Source organism: Schistosoma haematobium, chromosome 7, assembly GCF_000699445.3.
Source record: "Schistosoma haematobium chromosome 7, whole genome shotgun sequence".
NCBI classification, from domain to species: domain Eukaryota; kingdom Metazoa; phylum Platyhelminthes; class Trematoda; order Strigeidida; family Schistosomatidae; genus Schistosoma; species Schistosoma haematobium.
The window spans coordinates 3,110,643-3,125,274 of record NC_067202.1 but is presented as its reverse complement, the minus strand read 5'-3'; the positions used below and the strand labels follow the sequence as shown (position 1 = coordinate 3,125,274).

At 35.0% G+C, this 14,632-nt stretch overlaps 1 protein-coding gene across 2 annotated transcripts in view; it reads left to right on the top strand.

Annotated features, from left to right (window-relative positions):
• Window positions 1-522: 522 nt before the first annotated feature.
• RAB11A_1 (Ras- protein Rab-11A) overlaps window positions 523-14,632 on the top strand; it is a gene marked incomplete at its 3' end in the record, with an annotated part of 28,286 nt that continues 14,176 nt past the window's right edge. For both annotated transcript variants that reach the window (XM_051217807.1, XM_012938173.3), the window contains exons 1-3: window positions 523-728; window positions 764-875; window positions 911-994. In XM_051217807.1, the coding sequence (XP_051064231.1) occupies window positions 689-728; window positions 764-875; window positions 911-994 (236 nt within the window). In that variant the 5' untranslated portion in view covers window positions 523-688. The remainder of the gene's footprint in view (window positions 729-763; window positions 876-910; window positions 995-14,632) is intronic.

Genomic DNA, 14,632 nt, shown 5'->3' with positions numbered 1-14,632 from the left:
AGTTGACAGCTGAGGACAAGTTTTGGGGTGATGCAACAGAAGCCCACATCATTCTTCTCCTCGTTGACTAAGCCTGATCTCATCTGACCTCTTCTCGACCCCATTTACATTTTTTGTTCTCTCGCGCCTTGAAAAACAAAATGTTGTTGGACTCTATTCAAATGGTTAAGAGGCCAATAACGCTCTCACTCTATTCATTATTACAATTCAATAATTGCGGGATTATCATTTACGGAAAACACCTTTCTCTCTAGCATCTCTGTCCAGCTTTTTCCTACTTGTTTACTCTTTTATTTCTCTAAGCAGTGAGTAACATAATTTAATAGCAGTAGACACTCTTTCATCTTTCTGTTTATACTTTAAAGTTTCCTACAGTCAATGTAACAGAATGACCGCTTTTAAGTGCGATAAATTGTGTTCGTAGAACTTTTCAGTCATGGAATACTAAAGATTCACCGACCTCTATCAAATTTTCTAGTCTTTGTACTTTGGAGTGAGTAAACCGCTCACACTCAACCAAATCAAAATGTTCTGACACCTATTTGAAGCCAAGAAGAAACTTTACAGGGATCAATTAGTGTGTAGCAGATCAGAATAACAAATTGAATACTGAATAATACTTTACTTTGAAGGCTTAGAAAATCAAGGGCATAACCAAGTGAGTTTTTTTGAATATTCATTTGTAATCATGATAAGAAGGGATTCGCACATGGGTTTACTTTTCAAAAGTGAGGTCAACATTTTCAAATTTTCACTTTTGCAGTTGTTTTGATAGGTGATTCAGGAGTCGGAAAGACGAATTTGCGTTCGCGTTTCACGAATGATGAGTTTAATCTTGAAAGTAAAAGCACAATAGGTGTTGATTTCGCCACAAAGTAAATAGATGAAATTCAGAAATAATGATTCAAAGGAATGTTAAAGTTGACGGAAAAGTTGTTAAGGCTCAAATATGGGACACAGCTGGTCAGGAGAGATATCGGGCTATAACTTCTGCGTATGTAATTTTGATGCAAATTTTAATGTGTTCAAATGTCTAAAGTATTTAAAATTAATGGAGCTTACTCACGATATTTGACAGCTACATTTAGTCAATCGTTTGCGAATTTTACGCTACTGTGTCTGTGATTTAGTTCGGTATTTATGTAACAAACTGTAGTTTGGTTCAAATATGCATAGCGTACAATTATCTTCATAAATTTGTTTACTTATGTATATGCATATACAGCACTATTTGTGGAGGTGCAGACGAATGAAGCCTTATAAGTTCAATGCTAAAGCCGAGGATCTGGCCTGAGGGGATCCTCGTAACCATTCCGTTTTGATCATTGTGACTTCTGAAATGTAATCGTATATCTGGTGTTTTTTAATCATGAGGTTTACTGATTTTGTGGCAAATTTATGTTAAAGGAGTTTTCAAACTAGTAGATCTTACGCTACTGAGGCAAAAAACATTAATCTCTGTGGTAAATAAGTTTATACCTATTCCTTAAAATGAGAATCATTTTTATATTTTGTTTGCTCGTTAGTTGAATACAGATAAAAATCACCAGTTTCTCATTTATGACTCTTAAATATGTGATTCATAGGAGTGGTCTTGTACTCAGTTGCGTTTTTACTCTATTTTGGCTTTTAATTGGTACAAAATATCTTCATAGTATAGACGATGAAAAGTCCATAATTGAATTTACTGTCATATTTTAACATCGCTTGATAATACAGTCGTCTTCTTGAGTAACTTTCTAATGGTTGATAAAGTATATACCTCATATCCGTTACTTGACCACTAAAACGGATTATAATATTGCCTTAAATATAGATATAAAGCTTTCTTAAGGTATTAATGAACGCAAAGGACTGTGTACACTAAACCATCTAACGTTGTACGTTAAATTTCTGCTGCTCATTGAAATTATTATTAATTAACACAACTATACGAGTATCGTAGATTAGCTTACGCAATAGAAATTATTCTCTTAAATATAATCTTAATAGCTCCTCCATTTCAATGGACTTTGGATGTCAAAAGTTATGACCTTTTAAACAATGTAATTGTTTCAAAAGTTTATGAACAATGTTTGTGTTGGTATTTATTATTTATTCTGTTAAAGGTTTATAAGTGAACTTAAGTTTCATCTGGTATCCAGTAACTACAAGAATTATTTGACGTCACTGGTTACTTGATACTTGAATATGTTGTTTTAAAGCCATAAAGAGAGATATTTATAAACTGCAGTTGATTCCTGACATAAGTTAATTTAGAACATTCATATCTGGATCATCCGTAGTGTAATTACTGCCAAAATATTAGTAGGTATACGATAACTTTAAGTTTTTGAACCAATCCGATATCTTCTTTATTTACTGTAAGCTAAACAATTGTACATAATTAGGTCATTTAAAAGGCTAACTTCTCAGTAGAACTTGAAAATAATGAATGACGAAAATGTAAAAAAAAACACGCTTCTAGGACCCATCAAAGGCGAAAATTGCATATATTTTATTTTCCTGAAGGTCTGACTTCATATATCTGGCGTACACACCACTGAACTTAATATACATAACTGAAACATATCATGTCCTCCGAGACAATTAATGGTACTATGGCTCATTTCATTTGCGGTCCAATCAGTTTACTAACAAGTTGCTCGGAAACATATCAAAACATTGTGTTCCTATTTTCCTGTTATTATCAATTTATTTTCCTGATATTAGTGTACGATAAAAGACTTATTTTAGTCACGCTTGTTGGTACAAACTACTGAAAGGAAAATCACGAAACGGCTTTCAGCTATGTCATTTATTGTAAATTTCCGATGATGAATATAATGCCACAATTCTAAATAAAAGCTAACGACAAATATTTTCTTATTACAAACACTAACGGTCATAAATTTTGTTGTGGTCGATTATAATGTATATTTGCCTGACTGTTATTTAGTTATCATCGTACCTTTTTTAATATCAAACGTAATGTAACGTCTCACATTGTGAAATTGTATGGTCCAGGTTCGATTCCTACAGAGAAGACAAGTTCCCTTATAATTACAAGTATACTGTGCTGATCAGTATCAGTAGGTGTAAAGCTTCTGTTTAACTAACAAATATAAAAAAGCAACTAATACCATGTCAATTTACTTTGACTAGTCGCCATATCGCAACCTGATTGATAGAATTCGACCAGTTCCAGACAAGACTAGAAAAATGATATTATTTACTATTCAGCAATAAATTAATGTACATAGGGGCTTGATTATTTTTAAATTGAAGTTAAGATTTACCAAGATTAAAATACTGTTTTTAATTAGTTACAACCAATTAATTAGACTATACGGATTTTGTGAACTGAAGAGATGACAAATTAACTATTTGTAGTCACTTAATGGTTTTAACAGCAGAAGCTGGTTAACTGTTTTGGGTCTTATTTACTATTTACAGTCCCATAGATTTGTCAATTACAAACCTCTAGATATTGTGATGATCTCAATATATTCAAACTACCTAGTGATATGCACTCTTAACCTCAATCATTTAATGCACCTTAATATTCCTCTACTGTTATTGTTGGATAGAAAACCCATATTAAACATTGAAAACTTTGCGAAAAGCTTGAGCCAACAGGTAGAAGTTTGTGCTGATGATGTCGTTCGGAAGAACGATGAAAGCTCCACGACCAAACCATCCAGCTCAGAGAACAAAACTCCATCAAAATCATCCACCTGAGCTACTAATCTTCTCCACCATTATTCAAACAATACTTATTTTCAATGATAAAACCTGTAACAACTTACCTGAGTTCACAACTACATCGCTTAAAATTTGGTTATTTAGATTACTGATTCATTTGAGTAATATGTTTTAAAGATTTGGTTGTATATTTTTTTGACTAGTTAATGAATTAAAGTATATTAAGATAGATGATCAAAGTACAATAATCCTCTCTCCTTTTTTATTCTTCCTTCCAACAAAATCTCATCTAAATTTAAACTTTGTATCTTTATTATTATTATTATTATTATTATTATTATTATTATTATTATTATCACCAGTGATCTATTTGACTGAACCATTTTAAGTTATCTCACTTGAACAAATTGATAGATTAGATGAAATTTAGCCGGAAAGAATGAAATATTCTCATATTTTATACGTTTTCTCTCACATGGCCACGTGCTTACAACCAATGACAGGGAAGTTCTAATCACCGCCTTCTTCCGGCGGGGGTGTTGTTTACGAAATTGAGAGGACGAATAGCGAATGTCCGACGCTTTAACTATGTTGGCGAACATGAAGAGTCCACCTAGGGGAGTTGGAAAACTCTGATTCCAAACCAATGGTACACATGGGCTTGAATATCCTGAAGGAACAAATGGCGTATGAATTAATCATTGGTCACCGACCACCATGGGACTGTATCTCAGAAAGTATAAGGCTTTAGAGATTTTCAGGAAACGATTACCGAAATCTCTGAAAGACCTTTTCTTTGTCTAAGCTATAAATTTCATTCTCTAATGAATACATGATCCAAGAATCTATTAAGAACAAACTGGGACATTGAACATCTCGGTGTTTATTTACTGGTTAACATGTTCCTATAGTCACAATTGATCGCTGGGTGTTGATCAATGTCATGTGTGTCGAGTCCTTAGTGCAGATCGAATACTATCGACAAAGTTGCAATGTGGCCACTAGTCTAGATGACTCGACATTACTTGCACTATGTTGAGATGAGATGGTGGTTGAAGGTAGTCAACAGGAAACCGTGGGCCCGGGTTTCGTGCTACTTGGCACTCGTCAGCAAGCTGTACCTGCAACCTTGAGGGAACTGGTGCTTCCTGGGTGACACGGGGTCGAACCCGTCAGGGAGAACCAGTTCCCTCAAGATTACAGGTACACCTTGTTGACGAGTGCCAAGTAGCACAAAACCCGGGTCCAGGATTTCCTGTTTACTACCTCCAACCACCATCTTATTTTCGTGTAGTAAATGTCATACTGTCTACAATACATCTGTTCTAGCACGGTTTACTAAATATGAATACAAATTAATCAGTGGATATAGCGTCGGATGTCTAATTAATTCTAGTCATTTATCTCTACCAGAAATTCCATTCAAAACTATTCACAAAATCAGACGAACAGGATCCAGTTTGAACTTAATAAGAAACTTGTGCATAGTTGGGACTTTAATATTTCATCAATTCAAGCCTTGTCTTTATATTCAAAAGTAATAGATCCAATCTTTAATTTTAACCTAGTCCTATTACCACCGCCCCACACCCTGTATTACTTCGTAGGTTGTTTTGACACTGATTCATCTCTTCTTCGTCAAATGAACAACTATCTTCACTATGTATATAGACTTTAAGTGGTTTAAATTATTTTTTCTGGTTAGCGTTTTTTTAGCGAGTTAGTTTTCCACGGGATGAGGTCGCTAACCCATACCCAACCCTCCTCATTTGTCTGGGCTTGGGACTGGCAGTAGCCCCAGAGGGGCTTCAGGCGGAGTTATAGATATATATATAATCATCTTCATAGTTCCCTACAATTATGATGTAACTTGTAATTTATTATTGAAAATATTTTGTACTTCATTTTGATAACCTTATTATTGACATAATAAACATCTATTTGATGAATACAATGAGAAGACCAAAGGTATCAGAACTGTATAATAGATCAGTGCAATACGTTTCAAACAATCTGATCACATATGTACTTGTTAAGACATTATAAATATAATATGACATAATACTGATTACCACCTACATCTTCATATCACATTATGTAAATTAATTAATGAGTATCTTGTATTAGAGATAATCATATATTGATATTATGGAAAAGGAACTTTTCTTCTTTATAAACTATCTTTATGTAATCAAACTTAATTAAGTATTTAAGTAATATATTAAAAATTAGGTGTTTGATTGACTAATCTACATTGAATATAGAACTAACTATTAGACATTTTAAAAATTATTTCATTATTATCAGAAGGGGTTTTTTGTGGATATTGTAGTGATTTCCATAGTTGAGATCATTAGTCGATTGAAGTTAGACTATCATGGAAAACCTGAAAGCACTGAAAAGCCGTTCCGTCCACAAAATTGAGCGACACATCCACCATTGTCTTAGGTGAGTTACTATCTCACAACAGATCCAGTTGAATTCCACTGGTCACCACTTCTCACTAGAACTTCAGGAAATACCTCTTGAATCTAGTCAATAGTGAGCATATGTTGATTAGTATCAGAAAGTGTTTTTTGTGGATATTATAGTAATTTAAATACTTGAGATAATGAGTCAATTGAAGCTAGATCGCCATAGAAAACCTGAAAGCACGGCCGTTTCGTTCTACTGTGGGACTCCTAAGCAGTGCGCATCCACGATGTCGCCTCGCGAAACTCGAACCTAAGACCTATTTGTCTTGTACGCAAACAATTAACCTCTAGACCACTGAGCCGGTATCCAATTGTGTTAATGTCCTACTATGAGACTCTTCAGCAATGTCCATCCATGATCCTGCCTAGCCGTCCAATCCTTCCAGATTTTTCATGGTAGTCGTCTGACTTCAATTGACTCATTATCTTAACTATTGATATTACCTCATTATTAAGTTATTTTGTTTTAATGTTTATTTATTTATTATTTTAACGCATAGATATTGGTACAAGGAGGCACTAAAGAGATATGCGCCACACAAATCTCATTCGATATGTGTGAGGGCTGTGATACTGACCGGGTGCTCAAATCGAAGCAGGTGGTTTTATTAAGGGGGCCACTCCCCGAGCCTTCGACCTGAAGGTCCGATCCACAAGGCAATGGAGCATCGTAAGGAGATGCAGTCACGTGGTAGCCGGTGGCCAACGATTGGTTCATACGCCATTTATTCCTTCAGGATACTGGAGCCCATGTGCACCATTGGTTTGGAATCCGGTTAAAGCGCCGAACATTCGCTTTTCGTCCTCTCATTTTCGTAAACAACAGTAATGCCACGAGAAGGCAGTGAGTAGGACTTCCCTGTCAGAGGCTATATACGCGTGGCCATATGAGAGCATTTCGAGTGAGAGCGGACCCTACCCACTCTCGGTCGTATCAGGGTATTAGATGTAACCAAAAGTTTTATAAAGATGATATAATTAAAGTAAAGGAATATGAAGAATATATATATATATATATATATATATATATATATATATATTCTGTTGAGTAGGAAAAATTGTATTTTTGATGTTTCGTAACTTAATATGATCCACTTCTTCAGTGTAAATAAATAACTGAAATTAAATTAATACAAGTGTAAATAGTAAAAAAACGGTCTCATTGACTCTTTACTAAATGCTCAATCTATTTAAAATTATCAAGTGTAATCTTGACATTATTCAGTGATATTTTCAACAAAGAAACAATCAGAAAATATCGATAAGGTTAGGTGTTTATTATTTTAGGAATAGGGTATTATTAAACGATAAAGGAGAAATGGATTGAATTTTGTTTACAGTTGGTTGATCATTACGTATTTATTTACGCTTGTTACCCATCATAGAGAAGCATAGGCCGCTCTTCAGTATTCTCCATCAAATTCTGTACTGGTCAGTTGCTATTCATCATTTTCATGTCTGCTTCCAATTCACGACTCAGTGTGTTCTTTGACTGTCCTCTTTTCCGTTTCCTTTCAAAACTCCATATTCGGGCTTGCCTCGTGATGTAGTTTGATAATTTCCCTAAGGTGTATCCTATCCACCTCCATCGTCTTTTCCTGATTTCCACTTCAGTTGGGAGTTGGTTTGTTCTGTTCTACAGTGGACTGATGTTAATGGTAGAAATTCAGTATCTTACGTATACAATTGTTTATAAATACTTGTACCTTCTTGATGATGATTGTGGTAGTTCTGGAAGTTTCAGCTCCGTATAGTAGAACTGTCTTGACTCTCGTATTGAAGATTGTGACTTTGATATTGGTTGACAGATTGTTGTTTCGAGTTCCATATATTCTTCAATTGTAGGATTGTTGTCCTTACTTTTTCAATCGTCGCCTTTAGGTCTGCATCCGATCCCCTTGTTCATCGATGATGCTACCCAAACATGTGAAAGATTTCACCTCTTCCAGACTTTCTCCATCAAATGTGATTGAATTGGTGTTTTCTGTTCAGTATTTCAGGATGTTGCTTTTTCATTTACTGATACAGATACTGCTGCTACACTAGTTGTCTAGTGTAGATCATCAATCATTGAATAGTGCATTATATTGTGATTAAATTAGTCTTGTTTAGTTATTGATTAAATTACTATTTGGCCATTAATTTAGATGACTTAACATTATGGTTACAATATTAAAATATGTTAAATAATGATTGAAAGTAGTTAGTAGAAAATGATAAACCTAAATTTCATAACAGGTCAAACTTATTAGCAATAAGCTAAATAACTAACAGTTGATATGTTAGCACACTTTAAAGGAATCTGTATTATTCTTTCTTTTTTCTTTCAAAGAAACAACTTTAAATGTACATCTTACTTAAATTCACTTGGTATTGTTTACTTGAATCTTCCCATTGATGTTTAGCATTGCAATTGATCAGTCTCTTATCGGCATATATGCATACTGTGCGTATCGTCCTGATATAGTCTTAATTCACAAGCATTACATAAAAAGATGGATAGTGCCTAGTAGTGGAATCCAGGACGCGCGTTTCGTCCTTTTTAGGACTCGTCAGCTGGATTTACCTGCATCTCAGAGTTGATATTCACTCTGGGACTCGAATTCAGTACCGTTCGCTTCAAACACCATCACGTTACCCACTTAACTACTGAGTCCTGATAGCCATTTGCTTGTCTAATAGGATGAAGCTTAAATTCACTTGATATCGTTTATTTGAATCTTGCCATTGATGTTTAGGACTGCAATTGATCGGTCTTATATTGGCATATGTGCATACTGTGCGTATTGCCTTGATATAACCTTCATTCACAAACATCTTACTTATAAAAAAAGAAAGACAACATTTACCTGTAGACCAATTTAGATCAAAGTAAATAAGTTGTGTTTTGTTTTGTCTTTTTCTTTTGAAATAGAAAGAGAAAAAAACGTGATCCTCAACTGATTACATTCAGTTTTCTTGATTTGTGCTATAAAGTATTATGATCTTATGGAAGAGTTACTTTCTAGATTTGTCATTCATTATGTTAACCGATATTCAATCATCTGATTAATAGTCATTACAGAATTCATGCCAGTTTACAAGCATATAATCAGCTTGATATAGAGAGTAGTATTAAATAGGGAGAACAAATATGAGGTATTAGAGTGTTTGAAGTGTTCTAATCTAAAAATTATTTAGATAGTACATTTTTCTCATGTGTTGCAGCGATGAAAGGTATCAGTCAAGAACTGTTCGTTTAAAGTTATTTCCTGCTCCATGTTGGTAGATGCAGACTAATTGGTTTGGGTCCACGTGACAATCATAACCAATGGTTGGAGACTCTTGGTGACATGGCTCAGAATCGATCACAATGGCGTAGGTGTATACACTATCTATCTTAGACTATACCATAAAGCTTCCAAATGCCCTGACCACGCGTATGTAGCCTCTGCCAGGGAAGTTATACTCACTGCCTTCTCGCGGCATTAATGTTGTTTACGAAATTGAGAGGATGAAAAGCGAATGTCCGACGCTTAAACTGGGTTGGTGGACATAGAGAGTCCACCTGGGGGAGTTGAAAAACCCTGATTCCAAACCAGTGGTGCACATGGGCTCCAGTGTCCTGAGGGGATAAATGGCACATGAACCAATCGTTGGTTACCGGCTACTGTGGGACTGCATCTCCTTACGTTGTTCCACTGTGTTGTGGATCAGACCTTCATTTCGAAGGCTCAGAGTGTGGCCCCCTTAATAAAACCACCTGCTTCGATTTGGGCACCCGGTCATTATCACAGTCCTCACACATATCGAATGAGATTTGTGTGGCACATATGTATTTGGTGCCTCCTTGTACCAATATCTATGTGTTCAAATAATAATAATAATGAGATTAAAATCGCATCATAGCTTCCTTTCTACCAACTAATTCTTTCTTACTGCACTATATCTTTATATGCATTCTTTCTTTTGTATATTACCAACATTAAAGTAACTGTTTCTATGAATCTGGTGTTCATCTTGATATGCTAATGAGGTGTGGCAAGTTGGACTGATGTATATCTGTGCCTGGTCCTACTTTGTAGCTGACTGACTGATCTACGCCATGAAGAATTTATTGTAATCATCTATAACTAGAGAAAGTAAAATGAGAACAGAAAGCATGGAATAACAAAGCAATAATTATCAAAATATGCCAATCAGCTCTACCATAATGCATGTGTCATATGACTCAGTAATATACTGTTCATGTTGGTTATTACTCAAATTAATTAAGGTTGCCTTAGACGGTGTAAGTGTAAAGTGACAACAGATAGGTAGGTTTACTTAATGAATTCAGTTGCAAAAGTTGCTAAACATATAAAGTTTCTATAATCTCATTTGTCAAATAAGATACACTTATAGGTGGTAAGAACATCTAATACATTTTCAAAGGAGAAGTAAACATTGATGCAATGAACAATGGATGAAAGTGACAGAGAGATTGTGATAGATTATTTCAAATTCAGGTCTAATAGACTCCTTGGAGTTTTTGAAATAGGAACTACTTTGGGGTACCTTACCGAAACGAAATGATTGTCAACTATTGTCTGATCTTAAATGCTATCCTGACTAATGTCGGTTTATGATGAATTTTTCCTAAAAATGAAAATATTGCACACAATACCCTGTATTATAAATATCCACTTGTCAAACAATAACACGTGTTAATTATATCGGTTTATTTATTTATTTATTTAAACACAAATATTGGTACAAAGGGCCACCGAATACATATGTGCCACAAAACTCGCTTGATTTGTGTGCGGACTGTGATACTGCCCAGGTGCCGAAACCGAAGTAGGTGGTTTTCTTGGGGGACCAAACACAGAATCTTCAACCTTAAGGTCTAATCCACAAGGCAGTGGAGCAATATAAGGAGATGCAATCACATGGTAGCTGGTAACCAACCTAGGTTCATACATCATTTGTTTCCTTAGGACCCTGCAACCATGAGCCCCATTGGTTTGGAATGAGTTTTTTCCAAATCCCCTAGATGAGTCTTCTTGAAACTGCAATTCAATGGAGATGTAGCTGGTTGATGTACTACGCGATAGACTGACCAGAGCAATGAAGAGAACATTTAATGCAGCCAACTTCTGTCTATCGTATTCGACCCGATTTGTGGTGATTCCCCAACTGAAGGATAAGTTATGTGTATCTACGAATTCATCTGCTCCTGTGGAGAAAGCTATATTGGCCACACCACCAAACAACTGAACCAAAAAGTTAGTGAACACCTCCCTTCGTGATTAGGAAAAGGTACTGTCAAGACAATACGTAGCTCGGTCCTATCACACTTGATCGATAGCGATCACGTAGTAGACAGGATTAAGTCATTTAAAGTTCTTTGTCGTGTTCCTATTAGTTTTCCTTATGGGGTTCGATCTCATCTCTTACATATAGCAGGAGCGATAGGAATTCGAACCAACAATCCAAGTCTGTGTTTATAAGAAACTTGTAACACCCTTATCTCTCCCTTGGCTTTAATAGATGATTTTATTTATTATTATTTTCCGTACTCTTTGATCGTTTATTTTTCTTCACCCCCTCCTACCATTTTTTTCTTCTGAAATATACCTTTCACGGTCCAATTATCTTATTATGTAATGTAATTTTTATAAATGTTATCCCACTGTCTATATGTTTCTAATCATTGACCTATTTCCCATTATGTAACGTTGAATCAAGCCCTTATTAGTCTTATCACAACTAGTACACCTGTCACCACACTATTAATTCGTACTTTATATGATCTATTCCAATGTTATCATTGACTCATAAACTACCTTGATTGGTTTAATAATTCCATATGTTTCAATAGTTGAAATCATGAGTCAATTGAAGCTAGACCACCATGGAAAACCTGGAAGCACTGGACGGTCATTTCGTCTTAGTATGGGACACCTCAGCAGTGCGCATCCACGATCCCGCCTCCCGCGAGATTCGAACATAGGACCTATCAGTCTCGCACGCGAGCGCTTAACCTCTAGACCACTGAGCTGGCATCCAACGTTGTAAATGCCTAACTTCAACCAATCCACGAGATTTAGCGTCACCGTCCTCGATTGTCTTCATTGAGTTACCACCTCACAAAAGACTCGGTTGAACTCCACTGGTCACTGCATCTCACTAGAACTTCAGGAAATAGCTCTTGAGGCCAGACAGTCACTAGCGTGCATATGTTGATTAGTATCAGGTGTTTTTGTGGATACTGTAGTAATTTCAATAGTGTATTCGTACTTTTGAGGAGTTCCACAATAGGATGAAACGGCCGTTTAGTGCTTCCAGGTTTTCTATGTTGGTCTAACTTCAATTGACTTATGATCTCAACTTTTAAAAAAAGATTCATAACTTTAATGATGATGATTATGATGTTACCCGGAATGATAGCAAAATCTATCTAACTAATTAATTAAACTGATTAACTCAAGGAACACAAATACTACTAATAATATCACAAGTATTGATTTATAAATTATATATATATATATATATATATATATATATATATATATATATATATGTTAACAATGAACCAATCATTAGAGACTTTGTATAACATGGTTCAGAATCGATCATAATGATGTAGGTGTATACCGCTTTTATTACAATTTTAATAGTTAAGATCATGAGTCAATTGAAGCTAGATCACCATGGAAAATTTGGAAGAACTGAACGACCGTTTCATCCCATTGTGAAAAACTCCTCAATGGCAGTGCGCATCCACGATCTCACCTCGTGAGATTCAAACCCAGGACATATTGCTCCCGTGAGCGAAGACTTAATCACTAAACCACTGAGTCAGCTTCAATCGACTCAACTATTAAAATTACTATAATATCCACAAAATCCCTTCTATTACTTTGTTATCTTTCTTTCTATGAACTAATTCTTTCTTCCCTGTATTATATCCTTATATATATATATATATATATATATATATATATATATATATATATATATTACTATCATTGAAGTAATTACTTCTATGAATTTGGTGATCATGTGTTATAATCAATAAGATATGGCAACTTGAACCGATGTATATATATGTATATATGTGCCTGATCCTATGTTGTAGTTAACTGATTGACTATATTAAAGCCTAACTACTAATAATAATCATCACCTATACGAAGAAATAAAAACCCTGTTAAGTATTCATTAAACAAGGTTTTTATTTTGATCATATGAACTCAGGTCATTTATTCTTCTCATCTGTTATGATTTTGATCCAATTTCTTACATCATTTATTATTATTATTATTATTATTATTATTATTATTATTATTATTATTATTATTATTGTAGATCAAATTTGGTTTTAATGAGCGGATCAATCCTTTACTACTTATTATATAAGTGTATATATGTTTGTATGTATAATGAATGAATAGTAACCAGGTATGTTTGCCTAATAGTTTATGTATTTAAATGACACATGATCTCTAATAATGCAAAATGTAAACGTCTACTGTTGTCCATCAATATTATTGTGTTATTATGTATGTTTGTGTGTTGATATGAAAAAACAAGAACAACAACAACAATTGAATGTTGTAAAAGAGATCGTGTTGAGTTTGATTGTTCAACTAATAACCAATGACTTGGGTAATGTTAATTCACATATTTATTGATTAGTACTGATGACATTACTTAGATTTGAAAGGTTAATAATATAAAGTAATCGTTTCTATTCATTCAATATTCTTCACTTATATATACTCTTCAAATCCTGTTCAATTACTATATAATTCAGGAATCTTATATAAACCCTTCATAACTTTTTAAATTATCATAGTGATCTTGAGTGCTTTTAGAGATATGAGAGCGGTTATCACTTCCTGGTGATTGCTCACACCGTGGAAGGGTTCTTGTGGAGGTACCTGAAAAGGAAATTAGTTTATGTTGATCCCCAAATGCCCTGGTACGGCCGAGGGTGAGGAGAGTCAACTCTCCCTGTCGAAATGCTCTCACATGTCCACATGCATACAACCATTGCCAGGAAAGTCATACTCACTACCTTCTTGTGGCGGCGGTGTTCTTTACGAAATTGAGAGGATGAAAAGCGAATGTCCGACACTCTAACCGGGTTGGTGGATACAAAGGATCCATCTAGGGGAGTTGGAAAACTCTCATTCCAAACCAATTGTCCATATTCCTTGAATAACATCTTCAAACCCTAATGTTTCTGATTACTGTTTATACTCTTACTACCTCTACCACTACGGGATTTGAATCGACAACTGCATCTCTGTGCTCAAGTGGTATGATGTATATACGTACGAAGTTCTACGTTGTTACTGACTGACTGGTGTTTTCCAGGATCCTGAGAGAAAAAATGGCAAATAAACCAATTGTTGGCCATTGGCTACCACGGCACTACATCGCCCTACATTGCTCCACTGTCTTGTGGATCAGACCTTTAGGTCGAAACCACCTGTTCCGGTTTG